Source organism: Rhincodon typus, chromosome 7 (genome assembly GCF_021869965.1).
Source record: "Rhincodon typus isolate 14 chromosome 7, sRhiTyp1.1, whole genome shotgun sequence".
Classification (NCBI taxonomy): domain Eukaryota; kingdom Metazoa; phylum Chordata; class Chondrichthyes; order Orectolobiformes; family Rhincodontidae; genus Rhincodon; species Rhincodon typus.
Window position 1 is genome coordinate 59,371,246 of NC_063338.1, and position 16,360 is coordinate 59,387,605.

At 39.0% G+C, this 16,360-nt stretch overlaps 1 protein-coding gene across 1 annotated transcript; it reads left to right on the forward strand.

Annotated features, from left to right (window-relative positions):
• The first annotated feature begins 2,127 nt into the window (after nt 1-2,127).
• LOC109926605 (xin actin-binding repeat-containing protein 2-like) lies at nt 2,128-6,601 on the forward strand. The gene is made up of 2 exons (XM_020526443.2): nt 2,128-2,561; nt 4,494-6,601. The coding sequence occupies exons 1-2, from the start codon at nt 2,485-2,487 to the stop codon at nt 5,989-5,991; spliced, it is 1,575 nt and encodes a 524-aa protein (XP_020382032.1). The 5' UTR covers nt 2,128-2,484; the 3' UTR covers nt 5,992-6,601.
• The last annotated feature ends 9,759 nt before the right edge of the window (nt 6,602-16,360 follow it).

Here is a 16,360-nt window from a genome sequence, read left to right on the forward strand (position 1 = left end):
AACAAATGTATCATGTCATAGAATCCTTACAGTGTGGAAACAGGCCATTCAGCCCAACATGTCCACCTTGACCCTCCCCCTACCCTTACCACGTAACCCTGCATTCCCCATGGCTAACACACCTAATCTACACATCCCTGAACACTATGGGCAATTTAGCATGGCCAAACCACTTAGCCTGCACATCTTTGGACTGTGGGAGGAAACCAGAGCACCCAGCAGAAACCCACACAGACACAGGGAGAACATGCAAACTCCACACAGATAATCGCCTGAGGGTGGAATTGAACCCAGGTCTCCGGTGCTGTGAGGCAGCAGTGCTAACCATTGAGCCACCATGCTATCCTGTCTTCAGTTGTTGGAGTAATATCTAGCACAAATGAAGATAACTGTGGTGGTTTGAGGTAACTTATCTCAGTCCAAGAACATCATTACAGGAGTTTTGCTTCATCAATTAGCTCCCAAAAGTTAAAAAAAAAAGTAAAATTTGTGAATGACACATACTGGTTGTCTTGTCTTGTATACTTCAGGATGGAGTTCTGTATGTTCATTTCCAAATATTACATCTTTTTAACTGTTTATTTTCTCTGGGCTACCCTCCATGACATGGTCAGAAGTGGGGATGTTCACTGATAATTACACGATGTTCAGCATTACTCAGAACTCCTCAGATGCCGAAGCAGTCTGTTTCCAAATGCAGCAAGACCTGGATGGTATCCAGGCTAGGGCTGATAAGTGCAAGTAAGATTTGCCCCATATAAGTGGCAGGCAAGGACAATCTCTAACAAGAGAGACTCTAACCATCTCTTCAATGGCATCACCATCACTGAATCCCTCACTATCCAGTATCCTGGGGGTTGCCTTTATCTGAAACAGAACTGGACCAGATATATGTAAATGCTGTCACTACAAGAAAGGGTCAAAGGTTAGGACTTCAGTGGCAAGTAACACACACCCCTACCTCACCAATACCCATCTGCAAGCTACAACTCAGGAGTGTGATGGAGTACTCTACAGTTGCCTGCTTAGTGCAACTCCAATACCAGACAAGAGATTCAAAACCATCCAGAGCAAAGCAGCTGCTTGGTTGGCACCCCAACAGGTTTAGCATTCCACCATCAATGCATTGTAGCAGAAGTGTATTCCATCTACAAAATGCACTGCAGTAATTCACCAAAACTCCTTTGACAGCACCTTCCAAAACATAACCACTATCATCTCAAAGGACAAGGGCACCAGCTGCAAGTTTCTACTAAGCCACATATTATCCAGCCTTAGCACCATATTGCTATGAATGAATTCCATGAATGAATAAAAATAAACCTTTACAATAAATGGCAGCTGCCTTCCTAATTATTTGCTGCAGATGCGTGCTAACTTTAAGTTCCTTGTTCAAGCATGCCCAATTCTCTCTGAAAATCAACACGAACAAATTTCACACCTTTGAAAGAGCATTCTGCTTTCCTGTTCTTACAAACAAAATGAACAACCTCACACTCATTCACATTAAATTCTGTGATTTTGTTGCTTACTAACTAAGCCTGTCTAAATGCCTTTGCAATCTCTCTGCATCAGCTTGCAGAGTATACTTTCCACCTAGCTTTGTACCAGAAGCAACCTTAGATATATTACTCCTACTCTTTTCAGACCTCTCAAATTTATATATGTAGGTTGAAAATAGCTGAGGACCTGGCATTGACCCATTGGCCATTAGGCCCAGCCTTCCGACTTGAAAATGTCCCTTTATGCCTAACGTTTCAAGTTTAAGGGGTTTGCAGAAGTACAAATAGTTGACAGATGTGGGAGCTTTGATTGCTGAAAAAAATCTGTGTTAAAGGCAGCATACACATTTTTACTCGTCTTCGTACCTAGGAACTGAGCATTTACCAGGGACACAGAATAATAAAATAAGCCCTATGACACTCACACAATTTATATAAGAACAGAAACACATTGTTGTCTGCAATTTGATATTACAAATGTCATCAACCTGAGTATAATACTATTTAACTAACATTATAATTCTGTGAATTCTTATTAAAATTTGAATACACCTTGTTAACAGGAAGGATAATTTCAGAGAAATTGTTAATAAATAATTCTTGCCTGTAAAATAAAGTAGCAAATCCATTTTGAATTACTATATGTTTATATATTATATAATAATATTTGGGATTCTTTTCATAAAATCTGAACATTCAATTTCTAAACATAACACTTTGTATTTAACGTAAATTAGTCAAAGAAATACAGCCCCAATTTTACAGTTCATCTGTTAGATGTTCACTGGAAGGATTAAATATATTTTTGTATGAATAGAATAACATTTTATTATTGGACATATGATATAATCTACCTGAGGGGGAAAAATGCAGGGTTAGAAAGAAAACAAGTGAGAGCTACTGTAACATGTATTTGTTGTCTTAGAAGATACAGGGTCTTACCAGGGAGACCTGCACAGTTTGTCGAAAGATAGTATATCCCATGGAAAGTCTAGCAGCCGACAAGCAAATCTTTCATAAGTCCTGTTTCCGCTGCCACCACTGCAACAATAAATTAAGGTGAGAGATAATTCTCTTCTATAGCCAAGTTTATGAAAAAAATCATATTTATTTTATGCAGTTATGTTATTTATTCTGTATTATGTTAAATGCAAATTTTAAGGATTCTACAAATATTTTTATGGTATTTTTCTATAAATTCAATTGGACGTTAATATTTGACCATTCTCTTTAAGTGAAAACAAGAAATGCCATATTGATCAAGTTGCTTTCATTCTGCTTCATAAATAGATGTTATGCTTAGTGCATTTAGCCTAATTTATATACTTAAATCTGTGATAATTGAAGGATTCTATCATTTTTGAATATGTAATGCATGTTATGTTGTAGCAGCAAAATTATCGACAAGCAGACTAGGACAACCATTTGACTTAAGAAGCTAGATTTTTATGTTAGAGGTAGGAACCAGGAATTGGACCAACTTCCAATGTCACAATCCCACTTCACACCTGTCATTGCCTGTTAATGCAATCTTCATGGTGCAGTGGTGGAGACAGACTGCCTCTGGAAGTATACACATGGTGGGGGTGGATGGTTGATGAGACAGACAAGATAAAAGAGCCACCACAATTCAATGGGACATTGGCCAAGTTCTGGAGATGATTGTGAGGCCACTCAATATGTTCATCCACTCTGACTCCCATTCACCTACTGTACCTCCTCCCTCTCATCAAAACTCCCTCTCCATACCCCTTCTGCCCATCAGCTCATATAGGTTCCTAATGTATTCCATTCCCTAAACACCCATATCACCTTACCTTTGCATAACCTTCCATACCCACCTGCCTTACCCTCATCGCTCCCGTATACTTATTTAATCAGTATATACCATGTAGAGAAGTCACAAGTCCTATAATAGCCTTTGGACGGTAAGAGATTTTCATTAAATTGTAGAAATAAACAGCAATTCAAAATACACTTGAAAATAACCCATAATTCTATCAAAAGATCATTAAACTATTGAGATGAACAGTTATTCAATATCACCTTGAAAAAAACATAATCCTATTAACAGGTCAGAATACCAACAATCATTTTAAACTACTTGAAATAAAAATATAATTCTATTAAGGATTAAGAAAAGTATCAAACCAGTCAAGTTCTGAGATTCTGTGACAGATGTTTCAGCAACCCAGGTGGAGCTCATTTCATTCGTGGATTTGGAACTCAGGCAAACATTGTAATGAGACTTGTTTAATAATTGAGTCAAAAAAGCTTCCAGAGATTAATATATTAAGGTTTTTGAAGACAGCCAGAGACTCAGCTATCTGTAAAAGCTTTCAGACAGTTCTGAAGATGACTGAGTCAAGTAATACATGAAAGTAAACAAAGCAACTGCCGGAGTCAAATCCAAATTTCGTCATTGTCCAATGCAGATAAACACTTCATCTGGAAAATAATACATTCTCATGTATCTGAAGACCTCTACACTTTCAGAATGCTGTTCAATTTCATGGTCACTTATATTTTTAAAAAAGCCCTAACATTGTATTAAAAATATGTCACTTCACATGCCGTAATACAATATGGTATGATAATTTAACAATATATTTTGAAATTATACATCAAATTTTTCTCAAATTCTGCTGTGGTCCACAATAACTCGCAGGTTTAAAATTCTGGTTACAAAAGCCAGCCTGACTCCATGAAAATTGCAGGGGTTATGAAATGTTCATCTCCACAACAGAGCCAGCAACACTGGGACAGTTGCTTCCACATTTGTGACCAGGAACTTCACTGCCCCAAACCGCTCCACCCTTATCCTACATAATTCAAAATTGATAGTGATGGGAATGGGGTGGACATCTTAGAAATGTCTTGGGTCAGGACAGTAAGATCAAGGCCAAGGTAATTTAATGATGGTCTCTGTGCCAGTGAAATACATCTCTTTAGGATGATAACCTTAATTCATATTCTTTTTACTTTCACAAGTCTTGGAAATTATGCATCGCTCCATGGACAAATGTACTGCAAACCTCATTTTAAGCAGCTTTTCAAATCCAAAGGCAACTATGATGAAGGTTTTGGGCACATACCATGCAAAGGAGGCCAGATAAATAACAGCCAAACCAACTTCTCTGCTAATAAAATTTCTCCAGCCAATAAGGCAAGGGCAGGATGCACTAAAATGAAGGAAAAGAAAACCATTAGCAATGAGGTTTATCAGCTGGATGATTCAAATGATGTACAGCAACAGAGCAAGAATACAGAGGAACAATTGAACAACTTGCCTGATCAGATCAAAAAGACTACAGAGAGAAATAAGTTAAATATCAACTGGCCACCTTCTATTGAAGAAAATAAGAAAACCTTCAGTGTAGAAGAGGAGGTGAAAGTGACAAAGCCAAAATGGCCTCCAGAAGGTTCCAGTCAGCAAACATTGAATTCTCAAGTAACTGAGTGTGAGGAAACTACAGAACCATTAGTCAACACACTGCAATCACACACCAAAACAGTGGAAAAAGCAGAAAACATCTTATATAATGAACATTCTGACACTGAAAATGTTGAGAAGGCAGATATTGAAGCACAGTTTGAAATAGGAGGTAAAGAGAATGTGGAGGTAGAACTGAATGATGGAAACAATACAAATGAAGTATGTGTAAATGGAATGTGTGACATGTTTAATGAAGTTACAGCAAAGGATTCAGAAGACTTTGAAGGAAATATGGTTGAGCCTGAAGAGACAATGAAATCCTTGGCTATCGTTGGTACTGAAAGTGAAAATTACCTTGAAGACCTAAATTCCAATAACAACAACAATAAGGATGTGCAGCAATTAGATTTTCTGCAATTTGATAGCCCAATTGAAGAATCTTCAACAATCGATTTTCTTCCAGATCAAGTTGCAGTAAATCAATTCAAACATCCGTGTAACAAAATTTCAACAGAAGAATTAGATGAGAACATCTCAGTAGATCTAGTCGGTCAAATTGATGCAAGATTTTCACACTTTTCTGATGGTAAACAATTGGTAACTAGCTCTAAGCAAGATGCTGATACTGTTAATTTAACCAGTGAAACACTTGCAGAGAGCTATTTGAACCCATTAAAGCAACCTGAAAAGAAAGGGACAAAATCTCTGAATGAAACTGTTAATGGAACAAACAGTAAGCAAAATGATGCTGAATATCATTTCTCATCTGCGGATCAGAATTCAGGAGAAGACAGCTTCCTTAATGTCAGTCAAACAGAGTCTTCAGAGATTAAGTGTGTTAGTAGCCAAAAGGATTATACTTTATTTTGTGATTTTTTGGATACTGACATTGAACCAAATACAATGGTGAGGAATACACTGCCTTATGGCAGTCTTAGCTCAGGACGTTTGATGGAACCGTTATCCAATACCAGCCACTTAGAAAATGGGACTCTTCTACTTACAGTTGAAGAACAAATCAAGAGAAATAGATGTTACGATGAAGATGAATAAGAAACAATAAGGTTTTAAGTAACACTGTGGTTTAATTTTTGATGGTATATTCATGTCTGATACATTAATTTTGATTTTGGTTATTTCTCACATTAAGTCTTTGATATTTTCAAATATAGACAAAATCATAATTCTTCATTATGCAGATTCAGTATACAGATTCATGGAGTGATGCATCATTACATTTTCAATACAATTGGAATAGATAGGCCATGTGCAACATTTTATTTTCTAACATACTGTTGATTTTAAGGTTGTTTGATGAATTTATCTCTCTTGGTGTACAGACCAGTTTTAATTTGAGTAAAGCACCTGGAGTGCTTTGAGACTTAAGGTCATTTTGTTGACAGAGCTGTTGCTCGTAATTGTCACAACTTTGTTAATTTCATTGAAATCAAATTTTCTTTTAATAGCTATATGCAGATCTAAAATAGTCAATGTAAAGAAGCCACAATTTGTTTTGCTGCTTCATGATTATACACTTGCAAAAGCAGTTCACTTAAATGATGGATTTTGTTTGCTTCTATATACTTATTTTAGCTCTTTATTAGCAAATTATAACCATGCTTTTATGACTGATTTTTATGCATAATAAAAAGCTATATTCATACATCGTTGTTACTCTTTTTAAATGCAAATCGTATCAATCTTCATTTTACTTTTAAGTGAAAGAATATTGATAAGCTCATATTTCCTGACCCCACAAAGTTGAATTAGCTACCAGCTACAGCACTGTCAGTGAAATATACACCAAACTGACGCAGCGCAGCTCTTCAACTCATGTTATATCCTCACTTAACTTTGCAGGACTCTGAAAAATGATAGATTCAATTGAACAGTGCAGAATTATCTTCCCCAATTAGATCTTGTTTTAGATTTTAATGCACTGCTTTGTAAACTGAAAGAACCATTTTGCATGGTTAACTATAAATCAATCATGAACAGTAATTTAGAAGACATCTCTAGGTGTGCACATACATTAACATGTTATTAATTTAAAGGTTGCATGTATTAGATCAATACATGCAAAACAGAATGGAGGACTAGACAGCAATCACAGCACTTACAGCTACAGAAATATAGACCTCGAAATTCCGATGGCCAGATAGTCAATCTGCACGGCAGAATGAAGTGACATTCTGATACAATGCAGAAATCCTGATGCAGCTGACTCCATGGGAATTAGCTGGGGAAATTGACATTTCCTTGGGTCAATTATGCTCATCTGGAACTCTCTGAGAAAGGTCACCTTAAATATGGAGATTTTAAATGATACTGACTCATTTAAGCATAATGTTTAGTCAGGAAATGTTAGAAGATTAAAAGTCTGCTCTGACTCCAGGGTAAATATTAAACTGAACCCACAACTCACCACTGATTTCCCCCTGTCATCTTGCAACAGCACCACCCCAACATTTCTTCTTACCAAGTACATGACCATACACCTTCTCAGCTTAAACGCTATCTGCCAGAGTTTGCCTGTGCACTCAACCCTTATTCCTCTGCATTTTCCATATATTCTTATCACAACGTAGCATCCTATTTTTTTGGAATACATTATGCACTGTCCCTTCTCTAAATCATGATTATAGTTAATAATTGAAGCCAGAGGACTGGTTCTTGTGGCACTCTATTAGTTATGTCTTTCCAATATGAAAAATCTAATTAATTACAACCCTCTATCTTCTGTGTGTTAACCAGTCCTCAATCCATGCCAAATATAGTAAGCTCCTGTCTTGTTTCTTAATTATCAAATGTCTTCTGGAAATGCAAATACATAAATCTACCCATTCCTCTTTATCAACTGTTTGCTTTATCCTCAAAGAACTCTCGCAAATTTGTCAAACATGATTTCACTTTCATTGAACCATGATGATTCTAATTGTTTTAAGCTTTTCTATGCCCTTCTAGTTCTTCCTTAATAATGGACTTCAGCATTTCCCCAATGACAGATTTTTAGGCTAAATGGCATTTAGTTTCCTCTGAGATAACAAGCTGTAGAGCTGGATGAACACAGCAGGCCAAGCAGCATCAGAGGAGCAGGAAAGCTGACGTTTCAGGCCTAGACCTTCTTCAGAAATGTGGGAGGGGAAGGGGGTTCTGAAATAAATAGGGAGAGAGGGGGAGGCTGATAGAAGATGGATAGAGGAGAAGATAGGTGGAGAGGAGACAGACAGGTCAAAGAGGCAGGGATGGAACCAGTAAAGGTGAGTGTAGGTGGGGAGTTAGGGAGGAGATAGGTCAGTCCAGGGAGGACGGACAGGTCAAAGCGGGCGGGATGAGGTTAGTAGGTAGGAGATGGGGGGTGGGACTTGAGGTGGGAGGAGGGGATAGGTGGGAGGAAGGACAGGTTAGGGAGGCGGGGACGAGCTGGGCTGGTTTTGGGATGCGGTAGCGGGAGGGGAGATTTTGAAGCTTGTGAAGTCCACATTGATACCATTGGGCTGCAGGGTTACCAAGCAGAATAGGAGTTGCTGTTCCTGCAACCTTCGGGTAGCATCGTTGTGGCACTGGAAGAGGCCCAGAATGGACATGTCGTCTGAGGAATGGGAGGGGGGAGTTGAAATGGTTCGCGACTGGGAAGTGCAGTTGTTTAGTGTGAACCGAGCGTAGGTGTTCTGCAAAGCGGTCCCCAAGCTTCCGCTTGGTTTCCCCGATGTAGAGGAGGCCACAAAAGGAACAGCGGATACAGTATACCACATTAGCAGATGCGCAGGTGAACATCTGCTTGATGTGGAAAGTCTTCTTGGGGCCTGGGATGGGGGTGAGGGGGGAGGTGTAGGGGCAGGTGTAGCACTTCCTGCGGTTGCAGGGAAAAGTGCCGGGTGTGGTGGGGCTGGAGGGGAGTGTGGAGCGGACAAGGGAGAGAGTGGTCCCTCCGGAAAGCAGATAAGGGTGGGGAGGGAAAAATGTCTTTGGTGGTGGGGTCGAAAAGTTTCCTCTTTTCTGTCTCACCCCCTTCCCGAACAAGTGCATCACATGAGCAATTTTCCAACCTGCCAGAACCTTTCTCGAATATTTCTGCCAATGCCAGTGTGGGAGCATTTCTGGAACTGTGACTATAATTATTGAAGTTTTAAGTTACTTTTAAGGATAAGGGCAAGCGTAGTCCCCAGCTGAAAGTATTAAACTGGGGAGAGGCTAACTACCATAATTAGGCAGGAACTAGGGAATGTAGACTGGGGGCACCTGTTTGAAGGTAAATCCACATGGCATGTGGGAATCTTTTAAAGGCTTGTTGATTAGAGTTCAAGAACAGCATGTTCCTGTGAGAATGAAGAGTAAGGATGGCAAGATTTGGGAACCTTGGATGACAAGAGAAATTGAGAGCTAAGTCAGAAAGAAAATGGAGACATATGTAGGGTTTAGGAAACTGAGACATACAGAGCCCTCAAAGAATACAAAGGTAGCAGGAAAGAACTTCAACAAGGAATTAGGAGGGCTGAAAGGGGCCATAAATGTCTTTGGCAAACAGGACACAGGAGAATCCCAAGGTGTTTTGTACGTATATAAGGAGCAAGAAGGTAGCTAGGGAAAGGGTAGGTCCACTCAAGGACAAAGGGGAATTTATGCATGGAGGACGTGGGTGAGGTCCTTAATGAATCCTTTGCATCAGTATTCACAAAGAAGAAGGACATGGTGGATGGTGAGTTGCAGGAGGGATATGTTGATATTCTATATAAAAAAGGAGAATGTGATGGGTGTTCTGAAAAGCATTAAGTTAGACAAGTCCCTAGGAAGAAGATACATGAGGGCAAGCTGGCAGATGTTGTCTGCATTGACCTTAATAAAGCCTTTGACAAGGTTCTGCGTGGTAGACAGGTTAGTAAAGTTAGATCGTATGGGTGCAGGGAGAGCTTGCCAATTGAATGGAAAATTGGCTGGACAGTAGGAGACAGAGGGTGGGGGGGGGGGAGACTTGTTTTTTTGGACTGGAAACCTGTGACCAGATGGAGTTTAATTTGGATAAATGGGAAGTGTTAAATTTTGGTAAGATGAAAGCTTTCTTAACCACCCTGTCTAAATGTGACATAGACCTCAAAGAATTATGTCCTGACCCCCAAGGTTCCTCTGTTCTACAAAACTACCCAGGGACCTACCATTAATTGTACATGTCCCCCCTTGTTTGTTTTAGCAAAATGCAATATTTCACATTCATCTATTTAAACTCCATCTGCCACACCTCAGACCATTGACCCATTTAATCAAGATCTCTTTGTAATCTTAGATAACCTTCTTCATTGTCCACTATACCATCAACTTTGGCATCATCTGCAAACTTACTAACCATGTCTCCTAAATTCTTATCCGAGTCATCTATATAAATGACAAGCAAAAGTGGACCCAATACCGATCCCTGTGGAAAAGGAAGTGTTTAGCACGCTTGCCTTCACTGCTCAGACCTTGAGTAGAGGAGTTGGGACGTCATGGTGCGGTTGTAGAGGATGCTGGTGAGGCAACTTTTGGAATACTGTGTACAGTTCTAGTCAGCCTACTGTAGGAAGGATATTATTAAATTGGAGAGCGTTCTGAAAACATTTACAAGGATATTGCTGGGAATGGAGAGTTCGATTATAAGGAGAGGCTGGATAGGCTGGGACTTTTTTCACTGGAGCATAGGAAGTTGAGGGGTTACACTAGAGAGGTTTATAAAACCATGACAGACATCGATAAGGTGAATAGCAAGGATCTTTTCCCTACGGTAGGGGAGTTCAACACTAGAGGGCATAATTTTAAAGTGAGAGGAGAAAGATGTAAAAGGAATCTGAGGGGCAACTTTCTTAAATAGAGGGTGGTTCATATGTGGAATGAACTGCCAAGGAAGTGGTAGATACAGGTACAGTTACATGATTAGGTACATGATTAGGAAAGGTTTAGAGGCTTATGGACCAAATGCAGACAACTGGGGCTAGTTTAATTTGGGAAACATGGTCAGCATGGATGAGTTGGATGGAAAGGTCTATTTCTATGCTGTATGACTTTATGACTCTATAACCTGGTGAGATCTATCCCAGAATGCTGAGGGAGGCAGGTCAGGAAATTACAAGTCTCTCATGGCAGGCTGATAAAAAAGAAGGGAAGTAACATGGGATCTATGGGGAGCTGGTAAGATGGGTACAGAACTGTCTTAATTGTTGGAAACAGAGAGTAGCGGGGAAAGGGTATTTTTCAGATTGGAGATCTGGACCAGCGATGTTCTACAGTAATCCTGTTCTTTGTAATAGTTATAAATGATTTGAAGGAGACTGTAGGTGGCATGATTAGTAAGTTTGTGGATGGCATGAAGATTCAATGAGCTGTGGATAATCAGAAGTATTGCCAGAGGACACAGCAGAATATAGATAGGTTTGTGACTTGCATGGAGAAATGGCAGATGGAGTTTATTCTGGACAAATGCGAGGTGATGCATTTTGGAAGATCTAATGCAGGAGGGAAGCGTACAGTAAATGGCAGAAACCTAAATAGCATTAACATATAGAGGGATCCAGGCATACAGGTCCACAGTTCCCTGAAATTGGTCAATATAGTCACAAAGGCATATGGCATGCTTGCCTTCATTGGTCAGGGTATAGTATATAAAAATTGGCAAGTTGTTGCAGCTGTACAGAACTTCAGTTAGGCCACATTTGGAATATTGTGTACAGTTCTGGTCACCACACTACCAGAAGGATGTGGAGGCTTTGGAGGGGGTACAGAAACAGTTTATTAGGATGTTGCCTGGTTTGGAGAGTATTAGCTATGAGGGGAGAATGGACAAACTTGGTTTGTTTTCACATGAACTTCGAAGGATTAGGGATGACCTGGTTGAAGTTTACTAAATTATGAGATGCATGGATAAAATGGATATTCAGAGTCTTTTTCCCAAGGTAGAAATGTCAATTACAGTTCCATGGGACATAGGTTTAAGATAAAAGGTGATAAGTTTAAAGATGTGAGGGGCAAGATTTTTACACAGAGGCTGGTAAGTGCCTGTAACATGCTGCCAGAGGAGGTGGTGGAGACAGATACAACAACAATATTAAGAAGTATCTTGACAGATATATGAAAAGGCAGAGAATAGAAGGAATTGGACGGCATAGAGACAAAATGTCTTAGTTTAGAAAAGTATCCTGTGTCAGTAGAGTTTTGGTGGGCTGAAGGGCCTGTTCCTTTACTGTACTGTACTTTGTTCTCTTCTTTGTCTCCACTATCTCTGCAGCCATTTTCTTTTAAAATCCTTGGATGCAAGTTATCAGGTCATGATGACTTGTCTGCCTTCAGTGCCATAGTTCGTCAAATACTTTGTTCCTCCCACGACAAAGACTGTAACAAGATCTTCTTTCCCATTCGCAAATTGCTGATTTGATATCTTTGTGATGTTTATGGTATCTTCCACTTTGAAGACTCAATGCAATTCCTCACTTGTTAAATCAAGTCAAAGTTAGTGAGACAATAAACTCCATTCTACATAGACACACTGCAGCCCCATCCCAAAGCCGACACTGCTGGATGGAAAACACCAGCACCATTGCACTTGCCAACACACTGACTCCTGGTCCAGCACATTAGCCCATCCTAAGTATTCATCCCTTACCTGACATACTATTCCCTCTCACCCACCTGGTACCCTATCCCCAAAGCTGTCAAAGTGGTTGATGGCCACATAAATGCCAAAATACAATAAACTACTGATAAAAGAACATGATTTCCATGCTGGACCACTCTACTGCCGGCTGCGATGTTGCCTGGATTGGTCTATGCTGTTTCATCAAAGGAGGTTCCTGTTCAGGCAATTACAGGACAGAACTAATCAAAAGGTATGTGTATATTTTATGTCTGAGCTTAGCTCAGTGCTCATCCTCATGAAAATCACAAGAGAAACCAAGGTATGATTCCCATATTGCTCTAATTTGCTTAAAAAATGGTATATTTATAATGTGGTAGGAGCATAGGAGCAGGGGTATGTCCTTCATCCACTCATGTTTGTCTTTCAATTACAGTATGACTCATTTGCATCTTAATCTCACTGACATACCATGGTTCTGTAGTCCTGAATATATTTGTTTAACACAAGTCTATCAATCTCAGTTCTTAGATTTTCAACAGATCTAGTCATAACAGTTTTATTGGGGTGGGTCGAGATTTTCATTTCTGTGAAAAGAAGTACTTCCTGGCCTTACTTCCAAAAGGCTAAACTCCAGTAGGGATTCTGATTCCTTATTCCGGATCTCTTTCCAGATGAACAGCATTCTTTCTAACTGTTCATCTTCTCTAATCACCTCAGCACATCAATTAGGCTTTCCCTTAATCCCTTAATGTTCTACACTAGAGGAATATGAGGCTAGCCTGTGAAACCTGTCTTCATAATTTAGTTCTTTCATTTTACTTTAATTCTAGTGAATCTGAAAGGTTCCAAGGCCAATGTATCATTCCTGAGGTGCCCTGAATTGATTGCTGCATTCTAAATGGTTTCTATCAGTGCAATTGTAATATAATTCCCACATGCTTTTTGTTTCAGTGCCCATTACATGAAAGCCGACATCCTATTGCCATTTTAATTATGTTTTATAACCCGTCCTCTAATTTTTATTGATGTCTGTACATGGATTACTATGAATATATTGAAACACAACAGCAAAAGATTCAAGCTTATATACGTGGGAAGATCAGTCGACATAATTTGGTGTCTAAAAATGTTTGAGATTTTCAATCACATTTAAACATCATTTTTCAATAAAATAAAATTTTCAAAGTTAGCTTGTTTATTCATTTTATTCCCTTTAATCCACAAAAATGTGTCGCTAATTACATAATCATAAATTATTAACAGTTTGTAAAGTAGCCATTTTGATTGTCCTGAATTCATAGATCAATCCAACAGAAAATCTAACAAAAATCTCAAGCCTTGAAAAGGGACACTATAGCATAAATTAATGGTAAGATTTAGGGGATTAATTTAACTTCAGTTGTAAAACCCAAATCAATTACAAAAATAGACTGAGTTGAGAAAATTATTCTAAAAGGTGTATAAGTCCTGCATAGTTAATAGACCCATTCCAGTACAAATAAGTTTTCAAAATTTCACCAAATTTCTTATGTCTGACATCATAAGTACAGAAGAATAATATTGAATAAAGGCAGTGATTTTCATTTGTTCATTTTGGAGGACCAGTTTGTTGCTTTTCGCTGACTGGGCATATATCTCCTGTCCTGTTGATTGAAGTTCTCCTTCTGTCTTTGGTCTTCTTACTGTCCATTGATTTATTTAGTCTCACTGCTTATTAACTATAGCAAGCCAATACCTTCTCTGAATGATCAGAGAAATCCTGAAATCTAAGTGATTTCAAAATCATGAATAGCACAGAATCACTCTCAGACTGGCTAAAGAGTGTGTACCCAATTCCTGATATTTTTACAATGATTGTCATCTTAAAGATATCACTTCCTAATAATTCTTCATTTATTCCTTGAAAAGTCAATTGCATCTCATTTATGACAGCTTGTCCCTCTTAGCTTATAAATTTCACAAACCTCTGCAAAGATAACACGGCACCAGTCAGGCAATTTGGGTAAAGGCAAAAAACTGAGGCTTCTGTAAATCTGAAGCGTACGCAGAAAATGCTGGAGAAACTTTTTTTTTGTCCATTCATGAGATGAGGGCGTCTCTGGCTAGGCAGCATTTATTGCCCATCCCTAATTGCCCAGAGGGCAGTTCAGAGTCAACCATATTGCTGTGGGTCTGGAGTCACATGTAGGCCAGACCAGGTAAGAATGACAGTTCCTTCCCTAAAGGACAGTAGTGAACCAGATAGGTTTTTCCCAACAATTGGCAATGGATTCACAGTCATCATTACACTCTTGATTCCAGATATTTATCAAATTCAGTTTCCACCATCTGCCATGGCAGGATTCAAACCTGGGTCCCCCAAACATTATCTGGGTCTCAGGATTAACAGTCCAGCGATAATACCACTAGGCCATCACCTCGGTAGGTCTGCAAAATTTATGGAGAGACAAAAGGAGTTAATGTTTAAGTTTGATATGGTTCTTCTTCAGCAATCTGTGTCTGTGCGAAAGCATGAAATGTCATCAACCCCCCCAACAGCACCCCCCACAAATGATGAATAGTGTCTCAAATATCCCAAATGATACATTCCAAGATAGCATCAGTGTAGGATGCTTCAGTTGGAGCTGGTCCACTCCATCCTTTTCTTCTCCTTTCTCATTTTTGTTCCCCTTTCTCTCTTTTGTGCTTTCTTCTCTCCTCTTTCATCTGAACGACATTGTGAGCTCTTGGCCTCCGTGCATACTCGGACTCCCGGCTTCAGCATGGACTCAGACTCACGGCCTCAGCATAGACTCATTGAGGCATCCTCCACGCATGGTATGGCAGTCTCCCAACCTGGAATGGTGGTCTCTCAGAGGCACTGGGCTGTCTCTTGGCCCAGCGTGGTGGTCTTTCAACCTGGCATGTCCGCAGTATGGGCTTCCAGCCTCGAGGTGATTCCAGAGCAGCCTCCCGACCTTGAGAGCCTCGTGGTGAAATCCAGCATGGTCTAGACACTAGGTGGTAGTGTGGACTGGGGCAGAAGGACTGTTGTTCTGAACATTTTATTTCTCTATTTTCTAATTTATTCGTACAATCTGTAATACAGGACTTCTTAATTCTTTATTTTTCTAATCTTTTTTCCTAAGAACTTGTACTGAAGAATCTGTACCTAGGTACCTTGTACATAAGATGGCACTGTAATTGGTGCCTTGTAAATTTTTCACTGTACTCAGTTGTGTACGTGTGACAATAAAGCTAGTTCAATTCCAATTCAATTGAATGTGTTCTACAAAACTTATCAATATCTCTTAACTGAGAAAAACCACAAGTGATTCCACAATAATTATTGGTGCTAAAATATTAAATGAAGTTACTTTCAAAAGACCATACTAAATTAACAAATCACCATTGTAAAATGCAACAAAATACATAGTTGTAACAAAATTAGCCAACAAAACTAATCGACATAGAGCAGTGTTACAAAACAAAATTACTTTAACATATAGCTGTGTCCTGGAGCAAAAAGCATTTCATCTCAAAGCAGTTTTAATATTTTTCATTGGGCCATAAAAACAAAAATAAATTCATAAACCCATGACTTTACTTTTTGCCAGGGCAAGATAGTAATCTTCCTTACCAAAAGTGTTTTACAGTGAAACACAGTTAAATAGAATATTATTTAATTCCTCACTTGCTTAATCAGATTATAATTGTTGAAAAAAATAACTCAATATTACAAATAATAGACTTCCAAAGAACTGCCTGGTTGTTCAGAAGAAGGAGGACATCAGAACTGAGAAAATGCAGAAGGCTTAAATTTAACATTTTAATGAATGGAAG

Bases quoted from the DNA above. Each gene is read 5' to 3' on its own strand.
- LOC109926605 (XM_020526443.2), top strand. From the start codon at position 2,485: ATGGAAAGTCTAGCAGCCGACAAGCAAATCTTTCATAAGTCCTGTTTC. The intron at 2,562-4,493 runs GTGAGAGATAAT...TACTTTCACAAG, and splicing joins CACTGCAACAATAAATTAAG to TCTTGGAAATTATGCATCGC.